This window comes from Augochlora pura, chromosome 4 (assembly GCF_028453695.1).
Source record: "Augochlora pura isolate Apur16 chromosome 4, APUR_v2.2.1, whole genome shotgun sequence".
In the NCBI taxonomy this organism is placed as follows: Eukaryota; Metazoa; Arthropoda; class Insecta; order Hymenoptera; family Halictidae; genus Augochlora; species Augochlora pura.
The window spans coordinates 21322398-21339472 of record NC_135775.1 but is presented as its reverse complement, the minus strand read 5'-3'; the positions used below and the strand labels follow the sequence as shown (position 1 = coordinate 21339472).

General features: G+C 36.6%; 1 protein-coding gene across 1 annotated transcript in view; it reads right to left on the bottom strand.

The window, feature by feature from the left end:
* The window catches only part of Dpr1 (defective proboscis extension response 1), a 528341-nt gene that overhangs the window by 186811 nt on the left and 324455 nt on the right, over positions 1 to 17075 (bottom strand). The window contains exon 3 of the mRNA XM_078178615.1: positions 2012 to 2222. Coding sequence (XP_078034741.1) covers positions 2012 to 2222 — 211 coding nt within the window. The remainder of the gene's footprint in view (positions 1 to 2011; positions 2223 to 17075) is intronic.

Below are 17075 nucleotides of genomic sequence, written 5' to 3'. Positions count from 1 at the left end.
TACATGTTGCGGAGGCATTGAACTGCAAAGATTAAGTTCACGACGAGGCGGTTATGCCAATATGAAAGCCTTCCGGCAAGGGAGGGGGGGGGGGGGAGAACCGCTCGCGCGGAAACAAAGTTGGGTTGTTTATAGTGTGCCTAAACTTCAGCCACCGATAGGAATATAACTTATTCCCCGACGCCCCGCTCGGTTTTATTTCCGAGAAAGCCCGAGATACCGCGTTGCCGGAAGACGAAACTGAAATCTCGCGTGTTCGGTATCGTTTACCCCGTTGCTTCGCTAGTTCCGCGAAATGTTATTCGAACGGTCACTGAAAAATCTGCCGCTCGGCTCGGCTCGGCTCTCCGTTAAGATCTTCGCGTGTGTGGGGGAGGTTATTCCGCGGAATTCCACCTGGCATCTGTTGAACAGGTTTCACGTGTAGGCTAGCGGTGCCTAATGGAAGACTCGTTTCTCTTTCGCAATCGTAATTGTCGATTCGAAACACTTTCGTTCGGGGTGGGCACGGATCTGACGTTTGATTCACCGAGCTATAGGAATTGGCGTTGCTTTGTAGCATATCTTTGCACTCGATGCTGTTAGGTATAGTTCATTTTTATTAGAAAAGTTCACTTTTATTAGGAAAGTTCACTTTTATTAGGAAAGTTCACTTTTATTAAGAAGGTTCACTTTTATACTTTCTTTTATACTATTCACTTTTATATTAGTTGACGATCCTTAGCAAGAATTCGGATTCGGCTAAAACCGGTTTAAACAGTTCAATTAGTATATTATTGACAATTTACACGTATTTTTTCATATTTTAGACTGTTTTATTAAACTCGTAAAATTGTTACTATGTGTGAAGAAAAAAGTGAAAAGAGTGCGTTTAATACATTGCTGTACGAGTTCCAAAAAGGGAATAAGAATGATTTTTCTTAAGTGCACTTTTTCTTCGCTCATGCTAACAATTTTACGAGTTTAAAAATATTGACTAAAACACGAAAAGGTGTGCATATTTACACCTGATATTTTAATCTATAATTAAATTTTAAATTTATATACCTCATACTTTAATCTAAAATTAAATTACAAATTTATACACCTGATATTTTAATCTAAAATAGAATTTTAAATTTATACACCTCATACATTAATCTAAAATTAAATTTCAAATTTATACACCTAATATTTTAATCTAAAGTAGAATTTTAAATTTATACATCTGATACTTTAATCTAAAATTAAATTTTGAATTTATATACCTGATACAATAATCTGAAATTAAATTTTGAATTTATATACCTGATATTTTGATTCTATATCGAAAATGTGTTATATGATTTACAGTATGTCATTGTTATATGATCCAATCCAATTTGTGCATATGATATTGAATCCATTTGAAATACAATACTTGCAGTAGTATAATATAAATAAATCTGCCACTGTTGCAGTGATTTTGCAAAATTATTCGAACCGTTTTACAACAATTTCTATATACAATTAAACACTTTAAAATTTGTGCATTCCTATCAACCCTTTGCATCAAGTGAAAAAAGTATTATCTTATATTTACTAATTTTTTAAGACAATGATCAAATCACTGTAAACAGGTGAACTGTATAAACCACGCTGGAGCTGGCTAATTCTTCCTATAAATAGAAATTGTTCGATTCCATCGCTCGCGTTGTTTCCTACGCTTTGTTAGCAACGCTCTTAAATTATTGCCAGATAACCGGGATCCCTGTCCCGCCGTGCATTTCCCCTAAATTCACCGAGGGAACGACCAAGACAAGAAGAGAATCGCCGTCGGCGATTCGCGGCCATTAAAAATTCATCGGCCGGTAATCCGTGACTTCTTCGGCGACGCTGACAGCTCCGCAGGAGGGGAAACCAGTGGGTTTCGTTTTTTGTCGTAGGGAGGGATCGAAGGGATTTCTTCGGGAAAATGAAAATCAAGCGGGAAAAGACGGTCGCGCGCGGGCGACTTACGCGGGCCAAGCTGAATAATTCAGTGTGCACTCACCGATCACGTTCAGGGTGTAGTTCAGCGACATCTTCGGCTCGGTGCTGACCTGACACTCGTAAACCCCGGAGTCGCGTTTTTGGGGCGACTTGATCTGCAGCGTCCAGTTCTCGGACTTGTCCAGATGGATCACTTGGAACCTCAGGTCCGAGGTGTACATGAGGATGCCCGTGCTCAGGATATGCATGTCCCTTTTACGCATCCAGGACACCTGCAAGATAAACAGAGGCGAGAGCCCGCTTTAAGCCGGGCGATTTCTCTAAATCCATCTTGAGGGCTCGCGGTAGCAGCTGCGGCACCGCTTGCGCGACCCTGTGCGACGAGCAACCACGGACAAAAGTCGGCCGAAAGTCACCTGATTCATAGTCGTTCGAAACTGTGTTCGCGCTCTCCTCGAACCACCGAATTCCGTGTAATCGTTTTCGCGCGCATGCGGTTACGAATAACGTCGTCAACCCTTCTGGTCGTATCAGTGCTCTCAGTTACCAATGCTATTTATTTATTTTTCTATTTTCATTATTTTCATAGAAAATTAGAATATATTATTGTGTTATATGTATACGTGTATATAATTTTTAAAAAGAGTTACTATATTTTATTTTTCTTTCTTAATCTTGCACATACATAATAATGTATTACGTAAATTAATTCTGACTAGTATAACACCGATGGTTAAACTTAATACGACTACAAGAGGATAAATTAAATATATTGAATTTTTTTAATAAAATTTGATCTGTAATTTTTACAGCTATAAAACACGAAACTATTTTATTAAACTGATGCATGGTTCGATATGTTTCTGCATTGTGTTTGTCGAAAACAGGTTGCAAATAAAAATGGAAAAACGATTTTTTCCAAAAACAAAAGAATGAACTATTTCATTCATAAAACTCGTCGAAAAAAGCAATAATATTGAAACAATTAGTTAGCATTGAAGTTTCTTAATTAAACATTCCTTAATTTATTCAAAGTGTTCTTGTACTTAAATATTTAAGTAATTATATTTACAATACTTACAACTGCATTTACTACACTTACAACTATATTTAACAACGCAACATCTAGACGGATTTCGGTATAAATAAAAAAAAAGAACTCCCACTGTTTCAGGCGTTTATCATAAATAGACCGGAAGCGATTAAATTTTGTCGCAAAAACAGTCGATTGCGCCGAATTTAATTATCGTCTGACGCGGAATATTCCGATTGGTTTCTTTGTGCCCCGATATCGCGTGGCGCAGGTTGACGTAAATCCGATTGTAAAATTTGGACGGTTGTTCGTTGTTAATTCTCCAGCAAATTCGGATCGCGGGCAACGATTGAATCACGGTTGTTGCAGTTCGCGCGCTGGGTCGCCGCCGGGGCGGAGGGGTCGCGCGATCGAAACTCTCCAGGTAACTCTGCCGAGAACAATTTCTTTGCCTCAAATCTGGGTTAATGTTTATTGATTTGAATCGGAATAGACGATAATGTTCGCAAGCCAAGGGAGAGAGGGAGAGAGATGCATTGCAGTTCAAATATTGTTTCCTACGAAGTGGAACACCTTACGGCGATTTATTTCGATGTTTTCACTCGTTTCGCCGAGTTGTTGCCGTCTTCGGTACTCGCCGAAATGACGGAATTATTCGAAAGAAATGATTTCTATTGTCCCGCGAGTCGATTTTTATGGCTGATTGTCTCGATAAGATGAGTGTTAAGGCGATTGCATTTAATCACGTTCATTTCAAGATGCAATTCAATTTAAGATTCATATTTGTGATTTGTGATAATTATTACAACAAAAGAAAGGCACAAACAGTTATATTTTCAGTTATTTATGGAATTGTTATTTTTAAGAAGTACTGGAAACGTATTAAGTCTATTTGTTGAAGAGAAATTATTATAAAATTTACATCAACTTTGGTGATGAATAAAAATGTAAATATCATTGCATTTACATATATTCTCATTTCTGATAATAATTCTCTGCGACTCAGTGAATTATTATATATAACAGTAGGTTGATAATAAATAATAAATTAATAGCTGACAGTAAATCAATAATTAAGAAAGAAATAATAACTGAGAGTATATATAAAAAATTAATATTTAACAGTAAATGGGTAATAAATAAGAAATTAATAGCTGACAGTAGATCAATAATTAAAAATGAAACAGTAGCTATCAGTTGATTAATAATGGGTATGAAATTAAAAACTGGCAGTACATGAATAATTAAAAAAAAAGAATGACTAACAGTGGATTAGAAATAAATAAGAAATTGATAATATACAGCAATCTAATCAATTATTAGCTCCCTTAGCGTTGTTCAATTTATACCAACAGTAACACTCTGTATTTCTCGTAAAAATGACAGTTCTACCTAAGAGCTAAAATCAGTTCTACACGATGTAAGACGTAAGCCGACGCATTTTTCTTAATGCCGGACGAATGACTTAACAGATTGCAACAGTTTCTGGAGGAATAGCATCGCCCCTAAAACACAGATGACAAAACGCAAGCACCGGAAGCCGTCCTAAATCTCAGTCGGTCGACGTACATTTCTCGAAATCCTTTCTATACCGTCTCATTGTTTCCGGCGCTAACCAGCCTCTGCAAACCGTTTAAATGCCTGCGCAAGGCTTCCGTGGGCATGGTTTTCGCGACCACGTCACAGCCACCGGTTCTAATTAATTGCCTCTCTTTCAGTGCCTTTAATTAGTAATCGCGAATGTCTGCTAGAGCATTTTCATTGACTAATACTCTGCATAATTTATCGCGACTCTGGCGCGTAGAGATTTTATCCGGGGTGTCATGGGGAATTTTATAGAAACGATATTTTTAATCGGATTGCTTCTGCTAATTTGTTATGAGGAGTGAAAAATGATTTTTGTTGATAATGACAGGGATAAGGGTGGTTTATTGTGGTTTGAATGGATTTTTAATCAATATGTTTTACTGGGAAAAGCAAGGAGTAATAAATAGATATATTTGCTAGGAGAATTGGGTGTTAATAATCAGACATATGTATTAATCAAAGTATTGAAATATGGGGATATGTTATGGTAGTAGCAAGCAGTAGTAAATATCGGTAAATATCAATAGACAGACAAATATCAGTAGAAGTAGCCAACAATATTCAGACAAATCTACAAGTAGAAGTAACCAAAAATAGGCAGACCTATAGTAGTATTACTCAGTAATAGGCAGACATACATGCTAGTAGAGGTGACGATCGATAGACCGACAAATATCAGTAGAAGTACCCAACATTAGTCAGACAAATTTACAAATAGAAGAATTCAATAATAAGCGGACTTAAATAATCAGACAAAAATCAGTAGAAATACCTAATATTGGTCAGACAAATTTACAATTACAGAGATTCACAACCAAATCTATCTCGCACCACAACTATGTAATAACTGACATAATTATTTCTATTTTGCAAGTTAATTTCATTTACCAAACTTTCCTTTTTTGGCACTCTATAGTACGTGTTAATTTTCGTTCGGACACGTACATAGACGATTCTATAATCGTCATCCGATAATTTCCAACAGTTCCTCTCTGTCGCGAGCAACGTATCCCGCGGTAATTAGCGCGGCAAAATTGTTGTTACACGTCACGGAATTTTCTTACGCGGCGAACTTGCCTGACCACAAACTTAGCCGGCCGGAGCCCGGCGGGATCGTTTCATAATTAATTTTCCGAATACACTTTCCCCGGCGGGCGTACAAGGGTACAATTAAAACCGTTTCAGACATTTAGCTCGCGCGAGGTTTCTTTTTTTCTTCCTGCACAGTAATTACACAAGCTGCGAGTTAACGCTGTTAATGAAAATGTTAGACTATTTACGGGACAAATTTTCTATGGGCTTTTAATCGCTCCGCGAGCCACCAGTTCGGATAATTTTCGAACAGCAATTTGCTCAATTCGATAATCAACTTGCTGTATCAAGCGATAGGAATTGTTCACTTCGAGGATCCTTCAATTAACAAATTCGACCGAAATATATTGCAGCGGAGAAAATTTATAATAGTCGACGTGTGATAAGTTTCGTTCGATAAATCATTATTGCACGGTATTTCAGGTATTCCGAAGTCATTCGACCGGATGATTAATTAAATTCTTCGACGGTGCGAAGGGAATTCTAGGGATAGTCGGCTAAGGTATCCGGAACTAACAAGCAATACTCGATCACGAGCCAACAGGTTCCAATTAGTCAAATTAATCTGACTAAGTGATCATTTACGATCAGCACGTGTCATCGATAGGATCACGCGACTGTTAGGCGCTAATATCTTAACGTTAATCAATCTTACTACGGCATACCAGAAATTGCAAACTTACGGGTATTGTAAAGCTTCGATACGCCGATAAATATTCACGTGTTCGACAATTACGTTCGCCCGTTAACGTGTTGATTAATCGTGCTGCAATTATGTTAAACATTCATGTGTTCATCAATTATGTTGAAACTATATCAAACAATTACATTAGATGTGGTAATCGTACAAGTAACATTCGCGAAATTTAGTTTGCAATAAACGCACATGTGTGCATAGTGTGTGTGCATAATTAAACGAATCGAAATAATATATTATTTAACATGACACATTTCTGTTTTTATTTTGGGCAAACTGTAATATAAAACTGCTTTTAATTTTTTAAATGTAATTTTAACTTCTGTTGTCTCTGATAAATAAATAGGGTGCTTTGTTACGCTTTTGTTTAAATATTAATAAATATATAAGGCTTATGATTAAATTTAGTATTATTTATACTATGGTAGTGATAATTTTTATCACAACTTCTATTATCTCTGATAAAGAAATATATAAATACAGTGCTTTGTTACAGTTTTGTTTAAATATTAATAAACATATAAGGCTTATAATTAAGTTTATTATTATTTATTATATATTATAGGTTTATATTATTTATACTGTGAGAAGAGGGCGCATAATTTTGATAAGCTGACGCGTCCACCAATTAAGTGATACAATTCCTATTTTGCACAAAGATCCGCAGTCCAACGATTAGATATACATTTTGACGGTAACGAACCCCGCGGGATTGCTTCGCGGCAATTGCAACAGCAGACTCGAGGCAAAGGGGTACAGGCAATTGCCGAGACATAATGTATCCTTACGGTCCCGGAAAGTCGATCGCAAGTGCGCCGCATTGAATATCGGAAACCGGCGGCGTCCCCGGCTACCCAAGTATATCAATCGCGTATGGAATTCGAAATTTCACGGACGAATACTGGAAACGCTCGGCTCTCCTTCCCTCCCCCCCTCCCCCCTTCTCCCGTGTAACGATCTATCCGGACGAGGCGCGTCCATTGTTCACACGGAAGATATTTGCGAGTACACCGGCGCGCCCGAATACCTCTCGCCGTCCGAACTATCGTCCAAGTAATCCGCAGAAGTTCCCACGGATCGCGCGGCACCGCCTCCTTGGACAAGGACAAAACCGGTTCGCGATTTGTCAATCGGCAATATTATTCTGCGGATAGCCCAGAAGTGTCTTCTTGTTGTCCTGCCGCCCGCGTCGCCGAACTTCCTCGAATGGAAATTGCGCGCGCGCGCGCTCGCGCCACCGCCGCCCACGAATACCGAAACGAGTCCCTCTGTCCTTAATTAATCGATCGTTATTACTGTAATCGGCTGGCGCGGACGCACAGTTCAAGAATCGCGATAGCGGTTTGTTCAATGAATTGGTCGTGCCTTATTTGTGTGGTTGGTTTGCTTGTTAATAAAATAGAACAATTAGATTACAATTTTTGAAATGTGCGCGCAAGGGTAATAAATTAAAATTGTATAGAAGGAAGGAATTAATTGTACGAAATATCGAAATTAAAGTGGAATTTTAACTCGATTTTAATAGAAGATAATTATGGAATAGCAATCTTGTGGTTTAAAACTGAAATGTATTTTATTTGGATATTTATGTATTTTATTTGAATTTTATATATTTTATTTGAATTTGATGTATTTTATTTGGATTTTATGTATAGCTTTTCAGACTTAACAATATTTTTAGTTTCATCTAAAATAAATATAATTTAACCAGATAATTATTTTATGACTGTAATTCTAACAAGTTTCGAGGAGAATTTGACAAACTATATAACTTCATATTTTTCATTCTAAGTAATTTATACTTTCTCAATTTTAATTATTAAGTCAATTGAAAATTAAAGAACGTCTGTAACTTATTATCTATCTTTATTTCAATGCAATATTTAAAATATAGTCGCACGTATTATTAAAGAGAAAATCTCTAGAATATCGAGAATAAATAATAATTCTTGAATGGAGAATAATATGCTTGAATATGTGTAACTAAAAAGGTATTACTCAACAATGTATCTTCAAGTTGGAAAGCTGAACAATTTGTAAGCCGATCGGAATGTCAAGTTTCCAATAGCAGTTCAAACGCCGGTCTAGAACGTCGCGTTTGAGTATTTAGTCGTCGAGAGATCAATCACCTAACAGCGACGCGGACAGCTGACGCTGATTTCTCAAAAGTAATATCGATGACATTTACTACAATAGGTATTACAATAGAGCTTCGTACAATAACGCGAGATATACGTTTGTGATGTATGGACACGGTTTTATGGAGGCCACATCGACTGTACAACTGTGAATTAGTTATGCGCATAAATTCGTTCGCGACAGTTGATTTTAAACGCAGCTTCATTCACTTTATGAACGTCATAAAACTATTAGCATCAATTTTAGAGACCTTGTTATGTCGTTAGCGGTCGCTGACGCAACAAAAAATCTTTCGGCCGTGCTTTTGCGAAGCTGCTTTCAATTTTAACCAGCTTTTTTAAATACGTGATTTCGGAAGTAAATTTTGTGAAATTAATTTGTTTCATAATATCAGGGACAATTATAGTTTAGTGGAGTTTGATAAAATTTTTAGTAAATGTATTTTATTAGGAGATATGGAGAGCAATAGGCAGACGTAGATGTTAGGAGAAATGGTGAGGAATAGTCAGACGTGGCTGTCAGTAGAAATAGCTAGCAATAGACGAACATAATTACCAGTACAATCAGTAATAGAAGAGGTATATTCTAGTAGAATAAGACAGGAATATATCAGACATATTATTAGTAGAACGGAGCCAGTATAAATCGGACGTATCTGCTAGTGAAAGTAGCCAGTAATAATCAGACATTTACTAGTAGAAGTAATCACTAATAGTCAGACATATTTTTTAGTGAAATAAGACACCAATAATCAGACATATCTGCCAGTAAACCCAGCCATAAATAATCAGACAAATTTGCCAGTAGCACGAACCAATCATCAACAGACATAAATACAAAATCTTTAAAAATTCGCAACACGATCATTTGAAAATCCAAAAAATAAAATAAAAATCTGTCCACGCAAAAGTCACTGCATATTATTTTCTCAATTAACCCTTTTTACTTGAGCAGTAATTCAAGTGTCTACTAAAACTTATTACATCACGAAATTCTCAGATGAACCACGACATTTCTTAGCAGCCGGATCACGAAGAAGCACGCGCGACGCTCCGTTATTAATAACAATGCTTTTGTCAATCCTTTCCGACCCTGTACACAAAGTAATCCGCTGCGTAAAAGTTCCTTCGACCCGCTCCGTATTTAGCGAACACTCGTTGACTGCTCCGGAGCCCAGTGGCCTCAATTTCGCGGCGACCCCCATTCTCTCGGGTCGGTCCGAGTGGGAAAACGCGTTTCGTCCTCGTAAGCGCGTCCGAGAATTTAATACGAAAGTTTTCCTCGTCCCACGAAAATATTTCCCGGAACAGGCACCGGGCCTTTGACCCACCGAAAACTATAGGCCGCGCACGGGCAACACCGCGGCCGAAACCCGGGTCACGCCGATCCGCTATAAAGAATTGCCAAACACGTATTTACATATTCATAACTGCAACTACGCCGCCGATTTTATGCGCTCGCATTAAAGCCCGCCGTTTTTCAAGGTATTATTAAACGGAACTGGACGTTGCTCGGACCGTTTCGCATAAATATTTATTTAGGGTAATTAGGCGAGTGAATTTCTGGTAGTTGGGTGTTTTATTCGAGTAATTCTCTATTTGCCATAAATTATTTTATGTGCTCGGTTTGATGTTAGAGCGAGCTTTTATTTTAATAATTATTTATTCTACTTGTTCCATATTCTATTTTTATAATATATGTATAGGATTTGTAATAAATTTATATTTATATGTGATCATATAAATATATTTGATCATTTCGATTGTTGAAATCAATTATTTTTTGTACGATTCATACAGATTTTTCATTCGGTAGAATATTTATTCACTAGCGTCCAATAATATTTTATTTGTCAGTCTTTTATCTAAATAAAATTTTGATCTACTCTACTTTTTAAACTATACTCAAGATTATGTATAGAACATATTATTCATGAATTCTTGGACTTATGGTATCCTCAAATATTACATTAAACTAATAAAACTCTGTACATGTATCTCCATAAAATATTAATACTATCGACTACAAAAATTTACAAGAAAGTCAATTAAAGTAATCCCTCATTTTTTGCTACGGTTAAAAACAAACGAGACAAAAGAGAAAAAAGATTGAGTTAGCATGACAAGTTCAGTGCTACTATGACACCGACAGACTGCACGAGAACGTGGATCGAAATGACCCGGCGTCGGCGTCGCCGCGAGCGAATCCGCGACCGTAGCCAAGATGCAACATCAGCGTCTCGACGCGGCGTTTCACGGCTCGTTCGTCATGCCGAACGAAACGAACGGGACCCGTCATTCATCGGGACGCTGTTGGTGGTAACCAGGGGCGTTCCGCCTATGGAACAGGTGAGATCGATACCCGTCAATTTCGAATGAGCGCTGATCGGGGTGTTTCAGCGACCTCATAAATAATGAACCGCTCGCAGATATGGCGCCGATACCGGCCGCCGCGCCGTTGTAAACAATGTCCGTGGCCGCGCGCGCGCGCGCTCGCGCGGAATATGACAGGACGTTTGACGCGCGATGAAGGAGATCCACCCGGCCAGATATACGGGCCAATCATTCTGTTTTAGCGCTGATTCCACCGGGGGGGGGCACCACGCTAAAGAAATTTATTATACACCGGTAAATAAACCACCTGTGAAAAGGGATTGCGGTACCGATGCCGGAAAACGTGGCTGGAATTCGTTCGATTTAGAATGATGAATACAGGATAACACCTGCGTCCTTTTGTGACGATAATTATTCAACAGATTTCGACATTTTGCTGCTCGTTTGAACTGTTAATTTATATTAGTGAAATGGTATATATATATATATTTATATTGATATACTTTTGTTTTTGTTAACTATTTATTATGTGAATAATGAAAAGTATATTACAAAAGACGCGATCTAATTTATATATGACTGACCCGCATGGACGCTGAGTGAAGACTAAAAGAAAAAATCAATAGAAGACGCCGCGCACGTGGCGTGTTGCGAGATCCTCCGAGAACATTCGATCGCATTCGAATGTTCTCCTCTGTAACCGATGTCGCGGGCCGTGACGTCAGTTATCGATCGCCAATGTTCGAACGCCCAATCGATATTCACTCGCTCAACAGTTTTTAGTGTAGGTGTTTGTATTTGTAATTGTATTTTATGTTAAGTTATAGCTTTGTTTGAAATTATATTAATATTGGGATAATGGCTTTATTTCAAATCGTATTAATGTTAAGAGAATGGCTTTATTTACAGTCATATTGATATTGGGATAATGGCTTTATTTAAAATCATATTGATATTGGAATAATGCTTTTATTTAAAATCATATTAAGGTTAGGAGAATGGCTTTATTTAAAATCATATTAATATTAGAATAATGGCTTTATTTAAAATCATATTGATATTGGAATAATGGCTTTATTTCAAATCATATTAATGTTAGGAGAATTGCTTTAAAATCGTATTAATATTGGGATAAAGCTTTTATTTAAAATCATAGGAATATTAGGAGAATGGCTTGATTTAAAATCGTATTAATATCAAGTTAATACGTTCATTTAAAATCGCATTTAATATCAAGTTAATACGTTCATTTAAAATCGTATTTAATATCAAGTTAATATCTCCATTTAAAATCTTCGTTTACAACCTTTTTAAATACTATATTATCATCTCCATTTTATATCTCATTTAATATCATATTATTACCTCCATTTCCAGTCTTATTTAACATTATATATTAATACCTCGATTTAAAATTATATTGCTTATTATTACATCTTCATCCTTTATTATTTCATATTTCTTGATCATATTATTTATAATTGACCCTACACTTTATTACAATTTTTACTGTATTAACATTTTTACTATAGTCAACTCCAGAAACGTCATATTAAATTCTATCTTCTGCAAATATAATTACAGCGAAACATCGAAACGCGAAATATATAAAAACATATAAAATCTAAAATTCAGCAACAAATTCAACGGCGTACCCGTAAAAATCGCCCAAAAGTTCCGAATTGCGTCGACCGTTTTGGGGGGGTTGGAAAAGCGACCGCGGCGCGTCGCCCCGTTCAGATTAATGTTTTATTGGATCGTGTAAATACAATTGCGGGTTTGTTGTCTGTCACCGGTATTAAATCGAACATTCACGTAAACGCCGTTCAATTATATTCGGCGGGGGGCGAGGGGGGCTCGCGCGCATATCTACATATTGCATGAGAACTTTATTATCATTCCAGCGAACTGATCCGTGTTTAATTAATTAACGTTACGATTTTCGCGGCGACCGATCCCCGGGTTGCCTAGGGTAGAAATAGGATTCTCGCCGATTTGCAATGATAATTAGGGGAAAATTCGTGACACCGAAATTATGGATACGCTATCCGCGATATCGCATGGCCGACGCGCGGCACTCGCCGAATAACTATGATATCGAATTATTTTTGGCGGGATGACTTTTAACTGGCGATGCCCGATACAGACGCGATTGTATGTTATCCGCAGCTGTGCGGAGAAGCTGCTCGGATTTCATATAATAAATGAAATACGGTTTTCAATTTTTCTGTCATGGATCTGGTCAATTAGCGACATGGGAACTGATAGCGTCGGGTTTCCCAAATGCTGGCAATTATTTGGGGAGAAAACTTTTTCGTTTGCAATATCAATGCTTTCAGTTTTTAATTTTTAGTTGGTTTTTTGTCCGTGAAAATCGCAATTTTATTTTTGGCGTTTTGTCGTGTGGTTATTGCTATTTATCGTGATCTTTGCTGTGATTTTTACTGAGATTTTTAATGTGATTTTTACTGTGATTTTTACTATAATTTCTACTGTGATTTCTACTGTGATTTTTACTGTGATTTTTACTATGATTTTTACTATGATTTTTACTGTGAGTTTTACTATAATTTCTACTGTGATTTCTACTGTGATTTTTACTATGATTTTTACTGTAATTTATACTGTGCTTTTTACTGTGTAATTTTCTTTACTTAGTATACATTTAGCTACAGTTTCTTTAAAAATGAAATAACAATGTATCAATCTCGTATGCCAATAATTCTTTCCTTAATTCCTGTGCATATCTAATTAATTTCTATACTAACAATTTCTATACTATTCTAATTATACTTATCAAATCTCTTAACATAGCGCTATTAATTTCTATTTCAACGAATAACATAAAAACTCATTTTTATTAAATTTCACGCTTTTATCAAATTTCACGTCGGCGCGTGAACTAGAACAACTAATTATACTATTCCTCCAATTTATCTTGTAATTAACGCACACTGCATGCCCGGCAAGAAACTGTCCTCGCGAAATTCGAAAATAAAACTTGGAGGCTCGTCGCCCGAAAATCGAGGCTCCCGTTACTCCGATAATTGATCGCGACGATTCATCACGGGCGACTAATCAATAAAGTGACATTTCAATACAACTCCGCCATTGAACATTAATTCTCGCCCCCGCGCGGTCAACGGGATTTTTGTTCGAGTTAATAAAAACTTTTCGCGGCCGTCGCGATTCGATTTCAAATCACTGGGACGGATTTTATGCTTTTCGATTCCCTTTCTTTTTTTTTGTCCGCGGGTGTGAATTATATTCGGGAGCCGTTCGTTCCGCGGCCGAATTCTAAAGCCTCTCTTTTTTTCGGCGTTTCGTACGTTTCCTGGCATTTTTTCTGCGTAATCTTTCTTCGTTCGCAGATGGGATCCCGCCGATACAGAGACGCCGAAAGCGTCCGGGCTTTTAAGATAAGTGCTATAATGCACGGGGAACGGAAACAGCGTATACAATTGCTTCGTTTAAATATGGATCGATGGGATTTTTTGCATATCGGAATGAACGCGACAGTGTAGAGAACGTTTGTGTTCTGCGAGTGTCTTTTGCTCGATTTGCGCTAATTTATGCTGCGAGGTGGGCTGAAGGTGTGGTGATTGCGATGGTTAATTGGCTGTGGGTCTTTGAGTAAAATAGAAATGATTTATTAGAATTGGATAAAGCAGAAATATGATAAGAGTTTTGTGCTTTTTTTTTAAACTGTTGACGAATTAAAAATTGTGAAACTTTGATGTTTTTATTTTATTAGGAAAAAATTTGACGACCTACTATATTGGGAAAAATATTTCACGAAGTACTATATTATTAGGAAAAATATTTCACGATATATTATATTATTAGGAAAAATATTTCACAATATACTATATTATTAGGAAAAATGCTCGATGACGTATTATTAAACTTTGCAATTTTTACTTCATTAAAAATATCTGATGACATACGATTAAACCATACAGTTTTAATTTTATTTAAAAATATACTCGACAACGTACAAGTAAACACTTTAATTTCTATTTAATTGAGAAAAATGTTTGACAATGTACGACGAAACTTCATAAACTGAATTTTATTAATTAAAATACATAATGACGTATAACTAAGTCTCTACAACGTCTATTTTACTAAAAGAAAAATACTATAACATAATTAATCCATTAAAAGTCCACTTAACAGGCATATCGAACGAAGGTTGGCGTTATTGTTTAAAAAATCGAGCGCCGCGACGCGGGACGGCGCAGCCGACAAAAAAATCGATGAACGCGGCGAAGAGCGTGTCCCCGATTTCTCAGTTTTTCATAGAATACCCCTGGAACCGGTCTCCGCGATACGGGGTGCCGGGCGACGTTTAAAAAATCGTATATCGGAATACTTGTTTACGTTTTCCGGGGGGTTTATATCTGCGCGTTGCGGCTCCCCCCCCCCCTTTCCCGCGCCCCGTGATTTATGACTCATAAACGTATCCCGCCGTGCCGACCGATTTCCACAAATATACGAGAGAGATCGGAACGTTATTGCGATGCGAGCCCGCGGGTTCTCGGTTATATGTTCCACGCAATCAGCGGATTAAATCGTTATCCGTTGCCACACGGAGAATTTCGAGATCTATTTTTCATTCACCGGAGACGCTGGTTACCCGTGCGTCCCCCTTCCCTCCCCCTCTCCCTTCCCCTACGGCCCCCGTGAAATGTAACAGCCCGATGGCCTCGGCGCGCGCTTTAATATCGGCGAACATTTAAATAACATCGTTGCCAATATCGCGTCCCGCCGGCTACGCTGCCCGCGCGTTGTTCCCGAAACGTATGTACCTACTTATCGATCAAACAATTTTCATCCTTTTTTTTTCAGGGTATCGAGGCGCGCTAGGTGGCTCGGTTTGAAGAATACAGCGATGTTTAACGAGAACGTCAACTCTTTCGAAATTGATTATTGTTTAATCTTTATTGCTATGTTAAGGTTTATGAATTGAGCCGCCCAGTGCACACATCGATTAGCTCCACTTTTTGAAAAATCTTAAATTTAAGTGTCAAAGCACTCGGTATAGTCATAACTTTTTATATTTATAATAACTTTCCTGAACAATAAAGATTAACACCATTGAACGGCAAAATTTTTTTTTCTTTTTTTTTTTTGGCTATTCTTTCTTGTTAATTTTATACATTAAATAATATTAATTTTATACATTAAATTATACGTTAAATGAAAGCTATATCTGCATTTATTCATTCTACATTATATATGTGAATCTATGTTATAACAGGAATTTTAAAAATCAACGTACATCATTTCATCGCGTTTCTCGACTTTTTGTTTTATGGAGTTAGTCGATGTGTGCACTGAACGGCTCAATTATTGAAATGGCGTGGGATAAATGTTGCTATGAATATTTAAAATTGAGAGTTTTAAGAGCAGATGTTTCACCTGACGGAATTGCTTATCTTTTTCGAGGTATCTTGCTCATTGTTTTTCATATCTTTGCTCAGTCTTTTTATCAAGAACAATAATGACAATTTTAAATTGCAGTTACTCAAAATTTATTACGAACGCGTGAAATCGATGTCCAAATGTTGTTTTATATTTACGGAACGTGGAATTAGCAATTCGCAATTTTTTATTTTACCAGTCGTTATTTTTTCAAATTATAGTAATTCCCTATAATTATCATTACGCGTATAGCGTGATCGTAGCGCTTAATGTAATTAGCCTTTCGTTGCTGACTAATTAGGTTATTAGCTGTAATGATATAAATGATAACGTGGCTCTCGATGGAAGATGTATAAGAGCCTGTGATTACTAGTCAACTCATATTAACAATAATTACTAATAATAATAAATAATGATAATTACTATTAATAATTAATAATAATAATTACTAATAATATTGTAATTAGAACATAAATGGATCTTTATCTTTGTTAAGCATTAATAGAATTTTTAGAACAAATCCACGAGTCTTGTAGTACATTTTAAAAAGTGACATATATTTTAATTCTACTTCTGCTTTATACAATTAACAAATATCATTTCTATCTTACAAAAAGATCCACTGTATAGTTATTTCACAATAGATTACAATTATCATACAATTGCTAATAAATAAGATTTAAGAGTAAAAATAAAATTCTTCATAAAGTTGCTCGCAGAAAATATACCAAAAATTACTTAAAAATTCTATTATACACAAGCACGATTATTACAAGTCTATTGAAACAAAGAAGACAAAACTAAGTTTTCTTTACGA